This window comes from Scardinius erythrophthalmus (assembly GCF_964197995.2).
Source record: "Scardinius erythrophthalmus genome assembly, chromosome: 6".
Lineage (NCBI taxonomy): Eukaryota > Metazoa > Chordata > Actinopteri > Cypriniformes > Leuciscidae > Scardinius > Scardinius erythrophthalmus.
In genome coordinates this window covers 16,549,312-16,572,933 of record NC_138226.1, presented here as the reverse complement: position 1 = coordinate 16,572,933, position 23,622 = coordinate 16,549,312, and the positions used below count along the sequence as shown (strand labels likewise).

Sequence of the window (23,622 nt, the reverse complement as noted above, 5' to 3'; positions counted from 1 at the left end):
GAAAGAAGTATTTTATGTTCTCAGAATTTGCTCTCAACATTTTAAACTAAATGGACGGTTCTTTTGTTTTTAGCTGAAAGACTGAAATTGATTATAAAGAATATTTCATAATCTTCCTTTGTGAAGGAAAAAGCCTATTATTGTGCTCTCCTCAGACAGCAGATATTATATAATTAGTTGATACTGTTAGAAATATATGTACATTTATATTATTAGGTCATTTTACAGTTAATGGTTATTTCATTTTCCCCCACAGGCCATGGCCATGGCTGCTTTCCTGGTAGTTTTCGTGGAATTGGCTCTACTGCCATCAGTTTTTGGGGGTGCATATTATGGACACAAGCCACATCCTCAACAGCACCAATCCTTACCACAGATGCCTCATATGGGCATGGGAAAGGATATGCCACACATGCCATATCCACACTACAGAAAAGACCTACCAATGCACCTGAACAAAGGCAAAGATACCAAAGGTATGAACACTTGTTTATCTTAGAACGTATGGTCACACTGTACATGATATACATGGTATAGCCTACATTATTACTGTTTGTTTGTTCTTATTTGTTCTTATATATAACAGGGTTTGTAGTGATTATAATTAGTTTATACAGTACATAATATACATTTTACATGACTTATAAAGTCCCTTTATTCACTGGTTAATTTGTTTTTTTTTTAAATGTGGTTACTTTTTTTTTTTAGTTACTTATGCTGACACACCTTCTTATGGTCACTGATACCTAATCCCGTCCCTGCTTTTCCTTTACAAAGGTGAGACCATTCCCAGAGGTGAGCAGGGTGTTCAGGGAGAGACTGGACCTCAAGGGCCCCCTGGTCCACCTGGGCCCCAAGGACCTTCTGGGCCTCAAGGTAATGGAATGCTAGGCCCTCCTGGAAGGTCAGGACCTCCTGGTCCTCCAGGATTCCCTGGAGTTGGTAAGCCAGGAATGCCAGGTATGCCCGGGAAGCCAGGAGGTATTGGGCAGCCTGGACAGCAAGGTGAACAGGGACCCAGAGGTGAAGAGGGACCACCAGGCATGACTGGGCCACACGGCCCTCCTGGACCCCCAGGCCTGCCAGGAATAGGAAAGCCTGGTGGACAAGGATTACCAGGACAGCCAGGGGGTAAAGGAGATCCAGGACATAAAGGTTTCCCTGGTCTCCCAGGGTTACCTGGGCCTAAAGGAGACAGAGGAATTGGACAACCAGGCCCACTGGGGCCCAAAGGGCCAGCTGGGCCACCTGGGCTCCCAGGGAAGGCAGGATTACCAGGTGTGGGTAAGCCTGGTCTTCCTGGTGTAACAGGTCCACCTGGTGTGCCAGGGAAACCTGGACAGCCTGGAGAGCTAGGTCCAGAGGGTCCACCTGGTGGACTGGGCCCTCAAGGACCACAAGGGCCCCCTGGTATTGGAAGTCCAGGAGAAAGTGGATTACCAGGCCAGCCAGGGGCACCTGGCCACAAGGGATTACAAGGACCACCAGGGTTACCTGGCAAACCTGGATTACCTGGATTTGGCAAACCTGGATACCCTGGCCCAAAGGGTGATAAAGGGGTGGGAGGGCTTCCTGGTGCTCAAGGACCAAAAGGAGACAAAGGTTATGGAGGTCAACCAGGCATGACTGGACCACCTGGTCAAACTGGTCCTACAGGCCCTCCTGGACCAATGGGGGCACCAGGTGGAATTGGTTCCCCAGGGCTAAAAGGAGAGGGAGGTCTAGAAGGAGACAAGGGAGATCGGGGGCCTATGGGGCAACCAGGTCCTCCAGGATTTCCTGGTCAACCAGGCCTCCAAGGTGGAGATGGAGAACCTGGGGCAAGAGGACCACCAGGACCCATAGGTCCCAAAGGAGAAGCAGGAAGCAATGGTCTACCTGGTTCCCCAGGTCCATCTGGCCTGCCTGGTCTTAAAGGAGAACTTGGTCAGCCCGGCCCAGAAGGACCACAGGGTCCTAAAGGCATTCCAGGTCTTGCAGGGCCTGGAGGACCAATTGGGCCTCCTGGACCACCCGGGGCAAAGGGAGAAGTTGGTCCATCAGGTCAAGCTGGTCCACCCGGTGAAGGCAGCCCCGGAATCCCTGGTCCTCTTGGTCCCGCAGGTCCACCTGGCCAAAATGGAAACCCAGGTCAGCCAGGAATGCCAGGTCCACCGGGACCTCCTGGACCCCCAGGCCCCCCTCCTTCCCCTGACCTGATGAGTGTTCTTCCTGAGATGGGCCCTGCCCTTGATGGTATTAAAACTGGTGGATACAAGAAAGGGAAGTATGCCGGTGGGGGTGATATGATGGGTGCCAATGGTCTGGAGATGCCTGCTTTCACTGCCCAGCTGACCACACCATTCCCTCCAGTTGGCACACCAATAGTGCTTGACAAACTACTGTATAATGGGCGTCAGAATTACAACCCTCAGACCGGTGTGTTCACCTGTGACCTCCCAGGCATCTACTACTTTGCCTATCATTTGCACTGCAAGGGTGCCAATGTATGGGTGGGGCTCTACAGGAATGGGGAGCCACTTATGTATACATATGATGAGTACAAGAAGGGTTTCCTGGATCAAGCATCTGGGAGTGCAGTGATTCCATTACAACCAGGAGACACAGTTTATTTACAATTACCATCTGACCAGGCAGCTGGATTTTATGCAGGACAGTATGTCCATTCCTCCTTCTCCGGCTTTTTACTTTACCCAATGTAGATTGCAAGAATAAGTGAGAGAATTTGAAGGAGAGAGAGGGAAGAAAGAACTGACATTAAAATGTTTGACTTAAAAATGTCAGTATTTTTAAGTACATTCTCACAGGGAATACAGAAGACTCAGAGACAGCCCTTTTAAACTCAACCCAACAATATCAATCTACAGACTGTATTAGTATATGCAATGTTAAATTACAGAGTACATTGTATATAAAGATACAACCTGCACAAAGACTCTCACAGATTGTAGTAAGAAACTTCAATTCAACACCACATTTAAACAGCTTTTTGAGAAGATTGTTTTTGTAATGTATTTATGTATTTGCTTAATTGATGGTATCCAACATGAGTATATATGCTTTAAAATGTTTAGAACTCTATTTGTAATGTCATTGTGACATTTGCATGATAAATAATGTATTTGCTTTAAATGAGATGAGAAAAGCCATTCAATTTTTCAAAAATATCACATCATATTTGTCTTTCTTTATCAATGATTTTAAAAAATGTTAAAGTTTTTGCACACTTCTAATATTGTAACACATGCGCTGTGTGAACTGCAACCAAATTACAAATTTGTTTGTATGACTTTGTGTGTGTGTGTGTGTGTGTGTGTGTGTGTGTGTGAGAGAGAGAGAGAGAGAGAGAGAGAGAGAGAGAGAGAGAGAGAGAGAGAGAGCATGTGTGCTAGATTTTTATTTGATCCCCCTCCCCCAAAAAAGATTATTTTTAAACTATAAATACTAACTTGTCTGAAAACCACTTCTGTTCCCAAAGTTAACTGTCATAAAAATGAGTTTTTCTCACAATAATTTAAATCTCACTATCACAAATCATATTTCATATCAATTCCCTTGTTTCCACCCAACTCTGAATTGAATTTTCACCTGAAATATTACTCTTTTTTTAAATTGTGTAATAACCTTTGTTTTTATATGTTGGTGAACAACGGTGCTAAAATTGTCTAATCCAATGACTCCCCCTCCCTACTTATTGGTGACTTTTTCTTTGAATTTTGTAATAAAGATGATTTACATTCATAATTGTATGTCAATCAATTTACTGTACCAGAAATGTATTAATATATCTCTTCTAAAAACCATCACCTAATTATGATCATGTGGGGAATTTGCAAACCATGCCATATAGTAAGGGGAAACTACTTTAATCTAAAATATCTTAAATTTAAAGCATCAAATTTAGTATAAATGTTTACCATGTATGAAAATACATACTATAAAAATTATAGTTCTAATGTGATCTGTTGCAATTAATCTTGAACCTAAATGCTATACTGCTCATTTATTGTTAAGAGTAGCCATTAAAATCATTTTAACAATTTAGAAAAGATAAATAACAATTATGGTTATGACGAAACCTTGGCTCAAAGTCATGAACATTCATTTTATCGCTCACGTTCCATAATAACCTCCCCTGGACATAGCTATAGTCACATGACCTAATTAATAATCATTAGAGCTGAAGAGCTGAAGTCACTGGTAGCTCTGGCAGTGTATAGCTATGGCAGTGTGATCTGGACACACATGGTGGCTTTTCCCGTTGAGTGCCAAGGCCCTGTTTTAATAATTATCTCAGACACCAGACATTCACATAATTTTGCATTGCATGAATTGATAAAAAACGTAAAACTGTAAAAATAAAAAAATAAAAAATAAAAAAAATGTTTGTTTTTTTGTTTACATGCATGTCATGTCATCATTAACCAACATCAGAGAACTGAACATGAAAGTGTATTGTTAAATTATTTAAATAATAATATTAATCTCAGGAGAACTTCAAGTAACAGAGTTTGGCTGACAAAACCGTTTGGGAATCCCTGCCCTACAGTATAGATCAGAAATAGTTGTATTGTTCACCTGTAAAATGGGAAAAATACTTTTAAATAAGATTTTCAAATGTTAAACACGATTAACACAACATTATGGATGATAGAATTTTGGATGATTTCACACCATTATAAAACACATTACATGAAAGTAGGTTTTTTTTTCAGTGCAACACATGGTCAAATAACAGACATGATGTATGCTTTATAATTATGACCGCCGCTAGCGTAGCTAGCGAAAGCGGTCATATAGGGATTGTCAAAGTTTTTTTTATTTTTTTTTTTTCGTCACCTTACTGAATTTTTCGTCAACGATACCAGGGACACCGAAGCACCGGGGAACATGAAATTTGGTGGGCATGTAGCCCCACTAGACTTCTAAGGAAAAATTTTGTTTGGTGCAGTTTTTCCTAAATAACTACCTGAACCGTGGCACCGAGGATGAAGACATTTTTATGGTATGTTGGTCTACTAGACTTTTACGGAAAAATTTCGTTTGGTCCCCGGGGGCCACTTCCCCCCCCGCGCTGGGGCCCCCGTAAATTTTTCGTCAACGATACCAGGGACACCGAAGCACCGGGGAACATGAAATTTGGTGGGCATGTAGCCCCACTAGACTTCTAAGGAAAAATTTCGTTTGGTCCCCGGGGGCCACTCCCCCCCCACGCTGGGCCCCCCCAAACCCAAAAAATGCAGTTTTTCCTAAATAACTACCTGAACCGTGGCACCGAGGATGAAGACATTTTTATGGTATGTTGGTCTACTAGACTTTTACGGAAAAATTTCGTTTGGTCCCCGGGGGCCAATCCCCCCCCCCCCCCCCCCGCGCTGGGGCCCCCGTAAATTTTTCGTCAACGATACCAGGGACACCGAAGCACCGGGGAACATGAAATTTGGTGGGCATGTAGCCCCACTAGACTTCTAAGGAAAAATTTCGTTTGGTGCAGTTTTTCCTAAATAACTACCTGAACCGTGGCACCGAGGATGAAGACATTTTTATGGTATGTTGGTCTACTAGACTTTTACGGAAAAATTTCGTTTGGTCCCCGGGGGTCACTTCCCCCCCCCGCGCTGGGGCCCCCGTAAATTTTTCGTCAACGATACCAGGGACACCGAAGCACCGGGGAACATGAAATTTGGTGGGCATGTAGCCCCACTAGACTTCTAAGGAAAAATTTCGTTTGGTCCCCGGGGGCCACTCCCCCCCCGCGCTGGGCCCCCCCAAACCCAAAAAATGCAGTTTTTCCTAAATAACTACCTGAACCGTGGCACCGAGGATGAAGACATTTTTATGGTATGTTGGTCTACTAGACTTTTACGGAAAAATTTCGTTTGGTCCCCGGGGGCCAATCCCCCCCCCCCCGCGCGCTGGGGCCCCCGTAAATTTTTCGTCAACGATACCAGGGACACCGAAGCACCGGGGAACATGAATTTTGGTGGGCATGTAGCCCCACTAGACTTCTAAGGAAAAATTTCGTTTGGTCCCCGGGGGCCACTCCCCCCCCGCGCTGGGGCTCCCCAAAACCCAAAAAATGCAGTTTTTCCTAAATAACTACCTGAACCGTGGCACCGAGGATGAAGACATTTTTATGGTATGTTGGTCTACTAGACTTTTACGGAAAAATTTCGTTTGGTCCCCGGGGGCCACTTCCCCCCCCGCGCTGGGGCCCCCGTAAATTTTTCGTCAACGATACCAGGGACACCGAAGCACCGGGGAACATGAAATTTGGTGGGCATGTAGCCCCACTAGACTTCTAAGGAAAAATTTCGTTTGGTCCCCGGGGGCCACTCCCCCCCCGCGCTGGGCCCCCCCAAACCCAAAAAATGCAGTTTTTCCTAAATAACTACCTGAACCGTGGCACCGAGGATGAAGACATTTTTATGGTATGTTGGTCTACTAGACTTTTACGGAAAAATTTCGTTTGGTCCCCGGGGGCCAATCCCCCCCCCCCCCCCGCGCTGGGGCCCCCGTAAATTTTTCGTCAACGATACCAGGGACACCGAAGCACCGGGGAACATGAAATTTGGTGGGCATGTAGCCCCACTAGACTTCTACGGAAAAATTTCGTTTGGTCCCCGGGGGCCACTCCCCCCCCGCGCTGGGGCTCCCCAAAACCAAAAAAATTCAGTTTTTCCTAAATAACTACCTGAACCGTGGCACCGAGGATGAAGACATTTTTATGGTATGTTGGTCTACTAGACTTTTACGGAAAAATTTCGTTTGGTCCCCGGGGGCCACTTCCCCCCCCCCCCCGCGCTGGGGCCCCCGTAAATTTTTCGTCAACGATACCAGGGACACCGAAGCACCGGGGAACATGAAATTTGGTGGGCATGTAGCCCCACTAGACTTCTAAGGAAAAATTTCGTTTGGTCCCCGGGGGCCACTCCCCCCCCGCGCTGGGCCCCCCCAAACCCAAAAAATGCAGTTTTTCCTAAATAACTACCTGAACCGTGGCACCGAGGATGAAGACATTTTTATGGTATGTTGGTCTACTAGACTTTTACGGAAAAATTTAGTTTGGTCCCCGGGGGCCAATCCCCCCCCCCCCCCGCGCTGGGGCCCCCGTAAATTTTTCGTCAACGATACCAGGGACACCGAAGCACCGGGGAACATGAAATTTGGTGGGCATGTAGCCCCACTAGACTTCTACGGAAAAATTTCGTTTGGTCCCCGGGGGCCACTCCCCCCCCCGCGCTGGGGCTCCCCAAAACCAAAAAAATGCAGTTTTTCCTAAATAACTACCTGAACCGTGGCACCGAGGATGAAGACATTTTTATGGTATGTTGGTCTACTAGACTTTTACGGAAAAATTTTGTTTGGTCCCCGGGGGCCACTTCCCCCCCCCGCGCTGGGGCCCCCGTACATTTTTCGTCAACGATACCAGGGACACCGAAGCACCGGGGAACATGAAATTTGGTGGGCATGTAGCCCCACTAGACTTCTAAGGAAAAATTTCGTTTGGTGCAGTTTTTCCTAAATAACTACCTGAACCGTGGCACCGAGGATGAAGACATTTTTATGGTATGTTGGTCTACTAGACTTTTACGGAAAAATTTCGTTTGGTCCCCGGGGGCCAATCACCCCCCCCCCCCCGCGCTGGGGCCCCCCTAAATTTTTCGTCAACGATACCAGGGACACCGAAGCACCGGGGAACATGAAATTTGGTGGGCATGTAGCCCCACTAGACTTCTAAGGAAAAATTTCGTTTGGTCCCCGGGGGCCACTCCCCCCCCGCGCTGGGCCCCCCCAAACCCAAAAAATGCAGTTTTTCCTAAATAACTACCTGAACCGTGGCACCGAGGATGAAGACATTTTTATGGTATGTTGGTCTACTAGACTTTTACGGAAAAATTTCGTTTGGTCCCCGGGGGCCAATTCCCCCCCCCCCCGCGCTGGGGCCCCCGTAAATTTTTCGTCAACGATACCAGGGACACCGAAGCACCGGGGAACATGAAATTTGGTGGGCATGTAGCCCCACTAGACTTCTACGGAAAAATTTCGTTTGGTCCCCGGGTGCCACTCCCCCCCCGCGCTGGGCCCCCCCAAAACCAAAAAAATGCAGTTTTTCCTAAATAACTACCTGAACCGTGGCACCGAGGATGAAGACATTTTTATGGTATGTTGGTCTACTAGACTTTTACGGAAAAATTCCGTTTGGTCCCCGGGGGTCACTTCCCCCCCCCGCGCTGGGGCCCCCGTAAATTTTTCGTCAACGATACCAGGGACACCGAAGCACCGGGGAACATGAAATTTGGTGGGCATGTAGCCCCACTAGACTTCTACGGAAAAATTTCGTTTGGTCCCCGGGGGCCACTCCCCCCCCGCGCTGGGCCCCCCCAAAACCAAAAAAATGCAGTTTTTCCTAAATAACTACCTGAACCGTGGCACCGAGGATGAAGAAATTTTTATGGTATGTTGCTCTTAAGGGCCCACATCAACCTAGCTCATAATCACTCATTTGTGATTTGCGCCCCTCCCATAAAAAATGAAAATGCAATATTATTCTGCTTTAATCGCCCTTATCTTCAGTGGAGATGTTCAGAACTGCACCATATTTCATGTGTATGATTAACTTGACATCCTCTGGGGGTATCCTCTGCTAAGTTTTGTAGAATTTCATCCATGGGGGGGTATAAAATAAATTCATTTATGTGCACATTTAGTGACTGTACACTCATCGGCCTGTAGATGGTACTGTTGAGCGAAGGGTTGCTGGTTTAGGATGATACTGTCACACACACACATGCAGGAATACAAACAAACGCAAGCATGCACACACACTGACATCCACACGCACAGACACACACCCATACACACAAGAAGTAATTAGGTGTTTTTTTTTTGTTTTTTTATATTACTTTTACTCAGGACATGCTAGCTGGCAACAAAGGATTCCATTCATTATGCTAAGCTAAGCTAGCGCCGACCCTGTCAAACTAAAACAATGCATGCACTGAGACAAAAATGCATTTGCCCACCTATCTAAATGTAGGAAAGAAGGTGAATAAGCCCTATTTCAAAAAACGGTGGAGTGTTCCTTTAATATGTATTATTAGAAGCAGTTCTTTATCGTATTCTCTCAACTTAATTTGACTGTTAAAGAGAAGCTTGATGTACTTGATGTTTCAAAGTTGTATGACTTCTTTAGTTGGACATATTTTGAAAAACGTCTCAGTGTTTTGTTTTTGATAAACAATGGAAGGAAAACGAGTATTTTGGTGTTGAGAAAGGAAACTTGAGAGCCTTGAGCGACTGTGGAGGCTGGGAAACACTGGCTATAGCCATAGCCTACAAAATAAATAAAAAAATTAAAGAATGACACAAATACTCACATCAGCCTAGCTTATATACATTTTATTAGGGCACAGATTTGTAGAGGTTTAATTTAGGCATTGTTGTCAACACTCTGCTATAGGCTATACTGTAGTCACCGAATGCCAACAAGGTAAACATTGTTGGCAGATAAAAATGTTTAAAACAATTTTTTTATCTATTGAAATTAAATTTAAGGCCTCACAAATTAAATAAATAAAACTAAAGACATCAAAGAGTAAAAACACAACACGGAAATATCATGAATATTCATGTAGCCTATAGGCTACACTCCACCCCCTGGAACCGTTTTTCAAAGGAACTGAATATTCCACAACAACGGCATAGTAGCAGCCAGCTGTTACTTCCTCTTTCTTTAAATCCAAATGGACCTCAATGAACCTAATAAATATTCATGAGCCAAGCAACCGGCTCAGTATACTCGGTGATGCTGAGGATGCGCAGACTGTGATACTGCGCTGTCAAATCACATCGCACGGAGGGGCAGAGAGATTCTTTTGTGCGCATGAGCAACATTTCCTTCATTGATAAAAATCCTTTGTGTGAACATTTCCTCATCTAATCCTGTCACTGTTGCTTTCGGTCGCATTTCACCAATCCATACGGTAAGTTATTTTATTAAAAGGCGCATCACATGAAATAACCGCTTTCTATTTCCAGTGATCCGCGCAGTTGAAACGGTAAATGTATCCTTCATCCGGAAGCCGGCCGGCAATATGTGCCTATATTCTTCAATATATCAGTTAATCTACAATTAATGCCTTTATTTAATTTCTGTACCAAATAGACATAGGCCTATATTTGTTATGCTTCATCTTGCATGCTTATAGGCCTAATCATGCGAAATTCATAAAAGTATAGCTTATATGCTATTGGGTTAATGTAGTTTCCCCCCCTTTCATTTATGTGCTGGGGTGCTTTAATGTAAATTGTCCGTTAGCTTGATCAGATGTTGAGATATTACAGGACTATTTCTATTCAGACCCCTAAATGTTAAGGTAATATTGTCCTTTTCAGTTGCTGATATTTCAGTTGTGGATGTTTTACACCAGAAACAAACACTGATGTACTATTTTATTTAATACTGTGAAGCTGCTTTGATACAATCTGTATTGTGAAAAGCGCTATATAAATAAAGTTGACTTGACTTGACTTGACTTGCTGATGTGTCTAATAGGCTATTACATTCTGAATAATTAATTTCAGCATTTTGGGATATTTCTATTTCAATTCAAATATGCTCTGTCTGTATAATAATCTCAAATTGCTAAACTGATATGTCAGGCCATAACATTTGTATGGTGTTACAGTTATCTTGAAATTGGCAATGGCATCGCGTGCTGGCCCCAGAGCTGCAGGGACTGATGGGAGTGATTTTAAACACAGAGAGAAAGTGGCTTCTCACTATCAGATGAGGTAACTATAACCTTCAAACTGTCACAGCAATATGTTACAGGATTGCCAATGAAATTGTTTACATCAGAATGTGTTTGAATTTTGAAAATGTCTTTCAGTGCTTCATTGAAATCAGAGATAAAGAAGCTCACCGTAGTGCATTTCCTCATATGGATACTGGTGGCGGCTCAGGTGGCTGTCAGTCACCTCAATCTGGTGTCGCATGACTTGGTGGCCATGCCCTACCAGTGGGAGTATCCCTACCTTTTGAGTCTCCTGCCCTCGTTTATTGGAGCCCTGGCCATGCCGAAGAACAACATCAGCTACCTTGTGATCTCCATGATCAGTGCTGGTTTGTTCTCTGTGGCACCCTTGATTTTTGGTGCAATGGAAATGTTTCCACTGGCCCAGCAGCTGTACCGACACGGGAAGGCCTACCGGTTTATATTTGGCTTCTCGGCTGTCTCCGTGATGTATCTACTCATGGTGATTGCTGTTCAGGTGCACGCATGGCAAATCTACTACAGCAAGAAGCTTCTAGATGCCTGGTTCAACTCAACACAAGAGAAGAAGAAGAAATAAAAACACTATTGCATACTTGACCATGCTCATTTTCTGTCTTAGTTGTTGCTGTACAATGCATCCAATTATTTTTAATGTTATAATATGTATATTTGCAAGCCAACAAATCTTACATTTATTCACACAAGACCTAGAATTCTGTTTAATTTTAATTTGTTTCTTCAGGAGGTCTGGTCCACGTCCAAGAAAACAGAGCAATTCACATAATTTCTAATGCGTTATAAATAAAATATTTCTTTAGATATTTCTTTGTAATGTATTTTATACTGATGCTTTCATTCTAAGCTTCAAATCAAACAAGGTCTAACATAGTATAGTCATATAGCCTATATAACATCATAAAAGTCAACTACTATGTGACTCATATAAGGCATCTATTTTTGCCGGCTTTAAATATAAATCAGTTAAACTCCAGTCAGTTTTATTTATTTAAGTGAACTCATCAATTTAATATAGAATATATGGTTTTTTTTTTTTGGTTTAGTAACAAAATTCAGACGCCATATAGGCCACCTCATCAGTAGGCCTAGTAATTAAATTTACAAGTGTCCGGATAGCGCGCATGCGCGTTTGTGGTTTTGCCACGTACAGGTCGCTGTGAGGCGTTTCCGATCATCAGTCAGTCAGACGTCGTTCAGCTGAAGTCCAGGACACACAGGCTGCTGCTGGGATTGACACGTCCAAACCACCAGGTAGAGACTCGGGGCTTCTCGTACAAACATGTACATACGTTTATATGGTTACTTTACAGGTTTGTAGGGCAAAATATCCTGGATAATAACCATTAGCAGTTAGCCGGTTATCAAGCAAACTAGCATTAGCATAGCTTAGCCTGTGTGAAACTAGGGCAAGCTAAAAAAACAACAACAGAGACGTTTGGTATAAAAGGCAGTGTTTTTAAAAAACAGTATGGGGTAGTTTAATAGCAGTATTTAAAACACAGGAATGATTGTTGTAATAACTTATGTGAGATTTGTTACCAGTAATTATTTAATTATTTACGCCGGGAGAATTGTCACGCTCAGACCTTTTTTTGGCAGGAAGTTGCTGCATCATCAGGTGAATGAGGCCTGATGAGATGGTTTCAACGAATCATTCTTTTGCTTGACTTTTAAAAGGCCTGATGTGTGGTGTTGCCCTAAAACCCCCAAACCACATCATCTTCTCGTCTAAACGATCTTCAGTTAGCTTAGATAGCGTTAGCTGATGGGCTGTTGTTATTGGAAACTGTCATCTACCCTATTTAACATGTCCAACCAGAGAAAACCTTCATATGCACGACAAATTCATACAACGTGTTAAAATAGTAATGTAAGAGCGAAGTAAATCAGGATTTGATTGCCAGTTTGCCACCAGCGGGCAAGAATTGGCAGAGTTTTAATCGTGTTTGTCGTTGAATTCAATATGAGTCAAATACAGGTCTGTCTACATGCTACATAGTTTGAAAGTCCGGATGAGATCGTTCTTGTTTGAACGCGCACACTCAAACCGTTTGTATTGTGATATAAAACCCAAATGTGTCTCCCTATCATTTTGTCTGAGGCCAAAGTCTGTACCGGGAAAGATTGCGAGCCATGTAACTTACATGTGCCAAATCATCTTAGATCTCCTGACCCTTAGACTTTCATGAACTTATAGTATGTCCCAGCAATGGACAGTAGCACTTTTTCAGATGAAACCTCATAGATGAGTCATAGAGTATGGGTTTGAGTAAGACATAAGTGATTCCCTGACGTTTTTAATATCCATAACAAAAGCAGGAAAGTTAGTGGTGGGTGAAGACACTCATTGAGTTACAACTATCACATTTCATAGTTAACTGTTGTGTTGCGATTGGAATTATGTGCTTCTGATAGAAGAACATAATGATTGTGTCTTCATAGATCGTGCCAGAGGTTTTACTCTGGGCTCTTAGCTATATAAGTCTGTATATGCGTACATTTAATGTAGGCAGAGCTCTGCTGAAGCTCTTATAGTGTGTTTCGTTTCAGCTTCTTGTTGTTGTACTATCAGATGTGCATGTGATGCATTAGTTATAAATGGCCCGCTTCTAAAGTTAATAGTGCAGTAATAGTAAGAGTGTCATATTGGCTGGCATAAGTGGCCATTTTGACAATTTGTATTTAGTCTGCAGTGGATTCATCATTTCGATTGCGATTGTATTAAATTGGATACCATGCTCGTTAGGCATTGGTCAGTGTAACCCATTTTTTTTGAAATATATATAAAAATTTCAAATACAGTATTTACAGTAAAAAAATGTTTTTCCAGCAGTATGAATGGCCAGCTGGACCTGAGTGGAAAGCTGATCATTAAAGCTCAGCTGGGGGATGATATTCGTCGTATCCCCATCCACAATGAAGACATCACCTACGACGAGCTCCTGCTGATGATGCAGCGAGTCTTTCGTGGGCAGCTACAGAGCAGCGATGAAGTCGCCATCAAATATAAGGATGAAGGTCTGTCTTAAAGTCACCATGAAATCAAAAAATTATTTGGAATATGCTTATTTTTTATAGAATGTTGCAGTGCTTATAATAAATGATTTATCCGTGCACATCCTCATTTTTTTTTTTTATTCATATGCCCTTATTTTATTTTTTTTAAATTCATATGCCCTTGTAATCATTAATCTGAAACATTAACCTCCTTTCCCCCTCAATATAGGGCTGGGTGAAATGGCAATTTTCCTGATTTTTTTCAGGAAAATCATGATTCACAGTTTTTCATGTTGAATTTACTATTTTCCAAGAGACTGAGCTTTATAGCCAAATTAATTTACCCATTTTAAAAATGTAGCCTTACAAGGTAACAAAATGTATAAATAAAGATAAAAGAATGACAGTCCATTTAGGCCAAAGGAGGGGTTGGCAAAGATGAAAGTATTTTTCATTATTTTATCTTTGTTATTATAAATAAGAATAAAGATACACATTACAAATGCAATATAATATAGAAATGAAATAAACAGTGCTTTATTTTTTCACAGTAGGTGTATTTAACAGTAGTATTCAGTTCTAGTAAGAAATTGAATAAATATATGTAAAAATAAAACACAACATAGACTTCACTGTATAAATTATATTTACGTTGATTATTATTAAAGCTACTGAAGTTATTCAGTGAAGAGCAGTAAGTGATTTTCTCTGTTTTTATTAACATTAATGACAAGCGATAGTAGGTCTAGTAGGCCGCTCTCTTTAATAGGCTACCTCATGCACTGATCTAATACACAGACACGCATCCGGTTTTCTCCCTACTGTTTACATTCACTTAAGACATAACTTACTTATTTGGTAAACCTTGTGTGTATTTGACAGTTGAAGCGCAATGAGACGCTAAATATACCTTAGTTTAGTACTCGCGCTGTTTGACAGGCTTTTTGTGTGTGCCGCTTTGGGTGTGCCTGTCAGAACAGCGTGCAAATAAAATGTTTAACTGCCAAGGTTTAATACGCATGCAAATAATAAAAAAATAATAAACTTTCGTGATTGTGAATAATGCAAAATGTCACGTGAGTGTCATCCTTGGGCTACGCTACAGTATATGATCACCCTATCATTCATTCAAGTGCTGTTAAACCATTCAAGCATAAGATGCAAAAAAGAACTCAAATATGTACTGATGCACTGTCTGTGAAGCGACTCTGTCAACAAACACCCGAAACGGGCACACAGAATGCCACTTCAGACAGCGCGCCAGAGCCGCATTGAATTTTTTCCCCGCACTTAAATAAACCACACCGTTTTGTCCAGTATCCTCGTCAGCAGAGTCTTAAATAAGTTAAAAAGAATTAAATTAATGTGAATAGTTATGAGAAAATAGGATGCGTGTCAGATCCGCATCATCTGCGTCTGGTTTTAAAGTGACAGCAGCCTAATAAACCTGCTGCTGTCTGTCATTAATGTTAATCAAAGAACAAAGAGAAAATCATTCACTGACCTTGACTGAATAACTTTGTAGCTTTAGTAAGGATTAATCTATATTCAATTTATAATTTATGCAGAGAAGAGGTTTGTTTGGCAGCACTAGTATTTATCTATTTGCTTATCATTCATGTTGTATAATGCTATAAGACAAATAAACCTATATATGTTCTTAATCAAATCTCTCAGTAGATTTGCACCACAGACTTCGGTCTAGATCTCTAAAACTCTGTACTGTATCTTTTTTATCATTCATTTGTCTGTTCTCTTTCAGATGATGACCTTATCACCATCTTTGACAGTTCTGATTTGTCATTTGCGATCCAGTGCAGTAGAATATTGAAGCTCACTCTTTTTGGTAAGAAACCAGCAATGCTTAGGGTTTTTTCCTCAACCTGACATAAAGGAAGATTCTAGAGTCAATGAAAAGTGTTTACAGTAATACACTTACAGTGGAAGGCTTGGGTGTCAGTATGAAACTGGTGATGTGTATATTGGAATTACCAACTACCATGTATAAACTGTTACTTTCACTCGGTATCTGCACCATGAAGGAGCATGAAAGGAATGTGATGTTACGTAAATCATTGTTTACATATAGCAGAATTAAAACAATACATTATGTAATGCACAACCAGAAGTTAATTGGTGTAAAAAGTAGTCGCAACTTAAAATAACTATGTAAAACAACTTTATTGTTCTAATGGGGATTTTTTTTATTTGCTTTAAAATCTGAAGCTTGAAGCTTGTATTTTTGTTCAGTCCTCCAGCCCACCTGCCTGCTAGGCTTCCATTGTAAGTTTATATCGTTTATATCTGTAAATGTGTTTTTAGTTCATTTTACAAACTGAGGGGCAAGTTATATTCTTATAACAACTTCAGGCCACAGATACAGGCACAACAACACTGTTCGCATCAGTGCTAATCATGCTCAGAGTTAAGGTCAGTGAGCTTGTGTAGGTTTATCTTACCTGCAGGAAGATCATATTCCAAAAACGCTCCAGTGGTCATGGTGTCCCTTGACAGAATAGGTGTATAGCACTATAAGAACCAAGCAGCTCAAATGCAGCCCATATTTGTTTTTATGCTTTTTGGATGGTGTTTTTTTACATAAAAAAAGAAAAGTTAAATCAAGTTAAAGATTTTTGATTCAACATTGTGTCTTTGTGACTCAAAACAGTGTTATATGGTGCTGTATTCTTTAACCTTTGGGTTAAAATTGACTCTCAAGTCAAGTCATCTTCATTTATATAGCGCTTTTAACAATGTAGATTGTTTCAAAGCAGCTTTACAGAGATAAAAAAGAGACTCTCTGTTAAGCACATAATCCCACATCGGCATGGATGGTGTATTATTGCGGAGTTAAGCTCTTTTAATCTTAAAAATGCTAAACGTGGTCATATTTCATCCAACCAGATGTCATCGTTTTTTTTCTCTTTCAATGATAACACATCTGGAGCTTTTAGTGTCCAGCAGAGGGTGCAATAGAACAAGATTTGACCTGAAAATGACCGTGCCTGACCATGTGAGGTTATCAGTGGGGAGTTCATTTGGGATTTTGGGTGCAATGGAACCTTAAAATCTGGTGGTAACCCCTTTAAGTGTGACTTGATTGTCCAAATACTTGTTGGGCCACTGATATGACACAACATTTGGATTTTTAAATGTATCCTAAATGTTAACAGATTTAATGCAGTACTTAAAACAGAATGAGTATTTCTGATACATGCATTGTGACCAGTGACTTCTTTTGATTAACATAAAGCACTGGTTCTCAACCAGGGGGCCGGGGCACCTCAAGATCACTTAAAATGATTTAAATTAAGATAAAACAAACATTAAAATAAAACATTTTGTATTTTAATTCACCTCCTCAACAACTGTATTTTTTATTTGAAGAGCCAGGGTTCCCTTGGTCTTGGAAAACCTTGATATATGAGGAAGCCTAATTTTAAAAATGTGATTTCTAGACCTAGAAAAGTCATTAAAATTAATAAAATCTTAAAATGCCATGAGCACTTGTTTTATAAAGAACATACATTTTTCTAGTTATACCAAGCTCTAAAATATTTAATCGGGTAGAAATTGTGAGTTTAAAATAATTTAAAAAAATCATGTCCTGTACATGAGGAGTCGTGTAAATTCATTGGTTAAAAAGAGTGGAAGCCCTGCAACTAACAAGCTTCTCTATACATGTCATCAATTTAAAGGGTCAGGGTCATTTTATAGGCTCTAAATCTACTCTCAATTTCGTGAGCTGCATGCTGAAAAGCAATTCTTCTTTTTAACTGGTCTGTGGCACAAACAAATATTCTTAAGAGAGGAAAATTAGACCCGGTTATTTGCCCAATAACGTCATGCTCTCTCTGTTCTAGCGATGTTTGGCTCACACAGGTACATCTGCACTGCAGTGTCAGTGCCAGTTCTCAGCATGTGCCGACTATTCTTCAAATGTGTCATCATAAACGCTGCCGAAGCTGTAGATTTGGTCTGCTTGATTCATACACTATTTTGCACTGATTTATTTGGCAAGTCTAGCCAAAATCAAAGGTTGCAATCTGCGTGGGTGTAACAAAAGCCAGTATTTATGCTCAAATTGTGTAGACCATGTGATCTGAGAGAACCGATTTTAGTACCAACTCAAAATATAACTTTCTCTTCCTAATAAAAATAAAAATTAATAACTTTTGGTCAAGTTTGCGTTGTGCACTGTCCAAAGCATCTGTGCTCCAGCCAGATGAAGTCATGTCTTGACCTTGTATTAGCAAATGTAGCCCTGCCCTTTGTTGGATGGTTGAAGTAAAGAATTAAGATTTTAAGAGTTCAAATGTGCTGGTTCATGGTTGTATAACGTCACGTGTATGTATGCATCCCAAACGTGTGACTGGCTCCCAGGGGCTGGGTTGGACGCCTGCTAGAGCTTGTGTGAACTCTGAAGAGTCTGGAATGGTTCAAGTGGCAGGCGGTCTCACACATATGGACTTAGGAAAGAGCATTCAGAGCTCACACAAAACGGCAAAACTCGGGATTACCTCATCATATAGTCTGGCTATCTAAATGATCTAATTTTGTTGATCACTTGTTGACTTTGACATCCTATCCAGGCGAATTGAGACGAGTTTTCAGTGTTAAGTCATTTTTCCGTCCTAACTGAAAGCGAAAAGCTGCATGAAATGACAAAATCCTAGCGAATCAGAACATTTTTGATGTTTAATATGTTAGGACAGGAATTTGGATGAAACAAAGGCATGACAAAAATAGAAATGAAGTGGTTGATGAAATGTCTGGCAGCTGGTTAGAAGTCCACTAACATGGATTAGAACAATAGTTTTATGGAAATATTTAGAACTAAGTGTTAGACAGTGCTTTCAAAAATAATGCTTGTGTTTTTCGCAGTGAATGGGCAGCCTCGGCCACTGGAGTCATCTCAGGTGAAGCACCTGCGTAGAGAACTGATCCATTTGAGGAATAAAGTCAACAGCTTGCTGGACAGCCTGGAGCCCCCCTCAGAGTCTGTCCCAGAGAGCACCAACCCAGAAACCGGTACACACATGAGCTATTCTCTTGTTCTTCATATCCAATACTGTAACTAAAGCATTTGAAACATACAATCTAAGTGAGCTTCTAGAGTGATTTTGCATAAGTTGGAGAACATAAAGGGTTTTCAGTGAAAACATAATTTACACACCCTTGTGTCTTTCCCAACCCATAAGACTTTACTACCGTGAAACATAGCAACTCATAAATAATAAGTTATGTCTTGATGTGTCTCTTTTGAATGTATTCAAACACGTTTATCATATGGGTTTGGAACAGAATGAGGAGGATGACAGAATTAAAATTTTGGGGTGAACTTTCTCTTTTAAATTGAACCTCATAAATTACCTAGAGAGGAACAGAAAGGCAGTACTTGAGCTGTCTTGTTTTGATGTCTCTGTGTGACAGAATGTGTGAATGATGCAGTAGATTCAACTATGAAGTATGCCCCGCCGGTTAGTGCTGCTAGCATGTCTGCGTTTGACCCCCTAAAGAACCAGGAAGAGGTCAACAAGAATGTCATTTCTGCATTTGGCCTGTCTGAGGAACATGCCCAAGGTACCTTACACATGTACAGATTTCATAGAACTTATTTGTGGCTTATTAATTGTGAAATTTCTCATTTGCTTGTTGTAATCAGAGTTCTTTTCCCCAGTGTTAAAAAAAACAACCTAAAATGATATTTAAAAGAAACTCAATGTTCGTTAATAGATGGCTAAGTAATTGTATAATTAGATTTTTTTTTCAGCTATAGCACTTTATATACATTCATAGTTCGTACTTTTCAATGGTTTATTATAGCCACTTGCTGCATTAATGTAAGTTTCAGTTGATGAGCTGGCACAGGTGTGTTTGTCTGCTGGAACCACCTGATTTATAATGAATCACATTTTCCTTATCTGTTCCTGGTTTTCCAGTTCCAGCTGTAGCCGCCACCGCTGCTGCAGAGGAGCGCTCTGCTACTCCAGACAGTATTGCCTCTTCATCCTCTGCAGCGCCCCCTTCTGCTGTGGCTTCCCAGGCTCCCCCACCTTACTCAGGGGTCCAACAACCTCCCTCTAGTACCATGGATGGTAAAACACCGCTTTTACAAATTGTACTCCAGTACGCTTGTAGAAAGTGTAAAAAAGTGTAAAGTAGAAATCAGTCTAATTGTTCAGCGCTTCCTTCAGTCTGGCCAGTCGATTTTGAGAATGTAGTTTTGCACATCCCGATTACAGATGTTTTTCTTCTGATGCTTATGGGAAAGAGTCCAGCGAAAGAAAAATGAACAAAGCATCATATGGCCACAAAGTCTTTGTAGTGGATTCAGAGCATGATGTTCTCCGCTTGGCCATTGAATATCTCCCCTCATTCTTTATCCAAAAAACTTCCACATCAGTCCAGTGCACTTGAGAAATGCAGGCTGAATCTCGATTTGGCAGGAAGGTCACACACCTGTACTTACACATGTTCTCTCACACTCGTACAAACAATGCACACAAAACTTATTTGTTTGCAGCATAAAAGCACCTTACAGATGTTGTCTTCTAACTGAGGCCCTTGGGAATCTGTCCAGCGGAAGAAAAACAAACCACAAATCAAATGGCCTTCGCGTCAAGAGCATAATGTTATTCTCCGCCCGTCCATTGGGTTTGATCCCACCCCCTCCTCTTCCAAAGTTCTTCCAGATAGACGCAGTGCACATGATAAATTGTGCAGAGCTGTTCTAGATTTGGCATATTGTGCGGATGGTTGCCATGGTTGCATGGAGCTATGGAGTTGTGATGCTTTTCTCTGCTTTATTGTTCCCATCGCATGCCGCACTGGGACACACACACAGCCTTTTCTCATTAGTATCTTGGTGCGATGCACACAAACATTTATGAACTTTGGATAATCTGTCTGCGTGCTTTGCGCTGTTACCTCTACCCATCGTGATATGTGAGGTCTGTTGATGTGCAAGATTATATTGCTGTTTAAGGTCTTTAAAAATATTAGGATAATTGTAAGATATATATATATATATATATATATATATATATATATATATATATATATATATATATATATATATATTTTTTTTTTTTTTTTTTTTCATTTGGAATCCAACTAATGCCAAGTTCAGGCTATTGGATTTTAAGAACGATTTGCAAGTCAACTAGCAGGTGATCTGCACTCGCCAATCTCTGTGTGTGAACTACTCAACGACATCAAAGAGGCTTGCTGACGCCTCTCCAACGCCAAACAAATATCTAGCATGATAAATTATCTCGGCTGTCGCGCCGAGCTTCAGCCAATGAAGACCAAGGCATGGGTTGAGGTCCCTGGAAGAAAAACTGCAGCAGCAACATGGCATCAAGAAAAGTGTGGACATTAGAAATGGAGCAAAATTTTAACTGGCAGGAGAACGAATGCCTTTATGTTGTTGTTGTTGTTGTTGTTTACTCCTGTTTCACGTCATTTCCTGTTCCAGATGTGTTGTGACAAAACGTGGTTTGGGGACCGGATAGAGTCGTTGGCTGACAGTTGTAGTGTAGTGTTGAGCCCCGGTTGCAAATCATTTACGTAGTGTGAACACCACAACGACTTCAAGACTCCAGATTACAGACAGCAAGTCATGTAGTCTGAACAGCACAGCGATCTGCCGACATTTAAAGTTGTGTTGTCTGAAATAGGTATAAAAGTATTTAAAATGTGTTGGTCAGGATCAGGAACTGTGCCCTATACAGACGGTCAGACTGTCACCGACCGCCAGCGTTTAATCGAACCATTGACGCTCAATATTAAATGGCTTTCTTATTTTGCATGTTTCCAATCAGCTCCTCTGTATTAGCGCTTTATTTGTTGATATTCCAAAGTAACATGCCAGATGTCCTACATTAAATTATATTCCAACGCAGAGTGAGAGAGATCAGTTCCGAATATTTATGGCCCTCTGGTGTTCCAGATTTTTCTCAAACTTTTGTTGGTGAAACCAAGTAACAGTGGGATATCCACACTAGGATCCAATATGCTGCTTTCTGATTTTTATGGGAATTCCCTCCCTTAACACTGTGAATCTTAATCCTTAAAAAAACTTGTTTTCTGTGATTGAACAGGTCAGATGTATCAGCAGTATCAGGCTCCAGGTGGATATCCTCCGCCAGCGGGACCCCAGCAGCAGTACGGGATGCAGTACCCTGGTAATTCTTTAAAATGCGTACTAATGATTTCTCCTTAAATTACAGCTGAGCTTTAAGCCTGGTTCATAACAAAACTGATAGTCTTTTGCAAACAATTATTCATACACTATTTTGTTAGTCTGATGCTTAATTTTAAAAGTTTGGACAAAATTGGATGGCAAATAATTTAAAAACTAGCCTTGCCTGTGAATACAAATATATATATATATATATATATATATATATATATATATATATATATATATATATATATATATATATATATATATATATATATATATATATATATATATATATATATTATTTATTATTTTAATATTATTTTCTTTTGTACATAAAGTTGTGTTAACTGCACTTTCTGATTTGCACTTTTAAGCAATCTAGCTACTAAGACTAAATCTGTCTCTTTAGACAAACAAATATGCTAATAACCTGTAATTACAATGAAAGAATAAGAACTTGTACAATTACTAAAAAGTAAATAATCAAATATGTAAAATATATGTAAGAAATGCAATCAATAGTGGCTTGTTGAAATATTTTTTTCTGTTTACTCCGAAGCATATATATATATATATATATTACCAAGCCTTAATGTTGTTTATTTTAAATTATTAATGTAACACTCTTTTGCAGCTGGTTATACTCCTCAGTCTGGTGTTCCTCAGGCTCCGCCTGCTCAACAGCAGTTTCAGAATTACCCCACCACTACCTCTCAGGCAGCTGGTGCCCCTGGCTCAGCTCCTGGGTTTTCCAACCAGTCACAGGCTCCTGCTCCCCAAGGACCCACCCAGTACCCACCTGGAGCATTTCCTGCTCAAAATTACACATCCCAGGCCTCTCAGCAGCCAGCTAACTACAGCCTGCCTCCAACCTCCCAGGCCACAGGGGGGTATCAGCCCCGTCCTGGATACACCCCGCCGCCTGGCGCCACCCCTCCCCCAGGGGGTGCCAACCCCTATGCCCGGAACCGCCCCCCTTATGGCCAGGGCTACACCCAGCCGGGCCCTGGGTATCGGTAAAAGCCCTTTAATGTCCCCATAGCACCTCGCTACAAGTTTTCTCTGTCTCCAACACATCAGCCCCGAAATCTATGTTTGACATCCTAATATTGTGTTTGTGTTTGTTTGTGCTTTGGGTGCATGTATGAATGAATGCGTGTGACAGTGAGCTAGTGAAGGTTGTGTGTGTGTGTGTTTGCACACATGGGAGACCAAACGGTGTGGGAGTGGACAGCTGTGTGTGTGTGTGTGCGCGTGCAGTTTATTTTATCACCGGTCTCCTCATTGGTGTTATTTTGTCATAAACAATGAGTCTGTTTAAACACTAGAAAATGATCATAATCAAAGTAAGTGATATTTGTTTAGTTTTCTTTACTTATTTTCTTTACTTTTTCAAATGTCCTGGTTTTTACTAACCCCTGGCTGGCCCTCTGCAGTGAAGCCTATCATTTCTGTATAAACTGTAACTGTTTTCAGGAGGTGAATAAAGACTTTGAGACTGAAGTAATGGGAGCTTTATTCATTTGTTTATAGAATAAACATTTATCTGCGATTCAGGTCTTTCTCTAACTGATTTGAAGATTTCTTCTAAAACTATGAAAACAGGACTTTTTTTTTTATATCAGATTCAGAAAC

The 23,622-nt window shown here is 41.1% G+C and overlaps 3 protein-coding genes across 4 annotated transcripts; all 3 read left to right on the top strand.

The window, feature by feature from the left end:
* Positions 1 to 259: 259 nt before the first annotated feature.
* On the top strand, positions 260 to 3,734 carry col8a1a (collagen, type VIII, alpha 1a; the record flags this gene model as incomplete). Its single annotated transcript, XM_081368044.1, has 2 exons — positions 260 to 476; positions 778 to 3,734. The coding sequence occupies 2 exons, from the start codon at positions 260 to 262 to the stop codon at positions 2,700 to 2,702; spliced, it is 2,142 nt and encodes a 713-aa protein (XP_081224170.1). The 3' UTR covers positions 2,703 to 3,734.
* Positions 3,735 to 9,828: 6,094 nt separating this feature from the next.
* jagn1a (jagunal homolog 1a) lies at positions 9,829 to 11,617 on the top strand. The gene is made up of 3 exons (XM_081368540.1): positions 9,829 to 9,986; positions 10,692 to 10,797; positions 10,896 to 11,617. The coding sequence occupies exons 2-3, from the start codon at positions 10,709 to 10,711 to the stop codon at positions 11,356 to 11,358; spliced, it is 552 nt and encodes a 183-aa protein (XP_081224666.1). The 5' UTR covers positions 9,829 to 9,986; positions 10,692 to 10,708; the 3' UTR covers positions 11,359 to 11,617.
* A 272-nt stretch (positions 11,618 to 11,889) lies between these two features.
* On the top strand, positions 11,890 to 23,527 carry tfg (trafficking from ER to golgi regulator). 2 transcript variants are annotated; one of them, XM_081367347.1, is made up of 8 exons: positions 11,890 to 12,050; positions 13,630 to 13,817; positions 15,559 to 15,642; positions 18,681 to 18,827; positions 19,230 to 19,379; positions 19,739 to 19,894; positions 21,902 to 21,985; positions 22,622 to 23,527. In XM_081367347.1, the coding sequence occupies exons 2-8, from the start codon at positions 13,634 to 13,636 to the stop codon at positions 23,005 to 23,007; spliced, it is 1,191 nt and encodes a 396-aa protein (XP_081223473.1). In that variant the 5' UTR covers positions 11,890 to 12,050; positions 13,630 to 13,633; the 3' UTR covers positions 23,008 to 23,527. The 2 variants fall into 2 exon arrangements, with proteins under 2 accessions (XP_081223473.1, XP_081223474.1); XM_081367348.1 differs by having other exon boundaries at positions 11,961 to 12,050; positions 13,633 to 13,817.
* Positions 23,528 to 23,622: the final 95 nt, after the last annotated feature.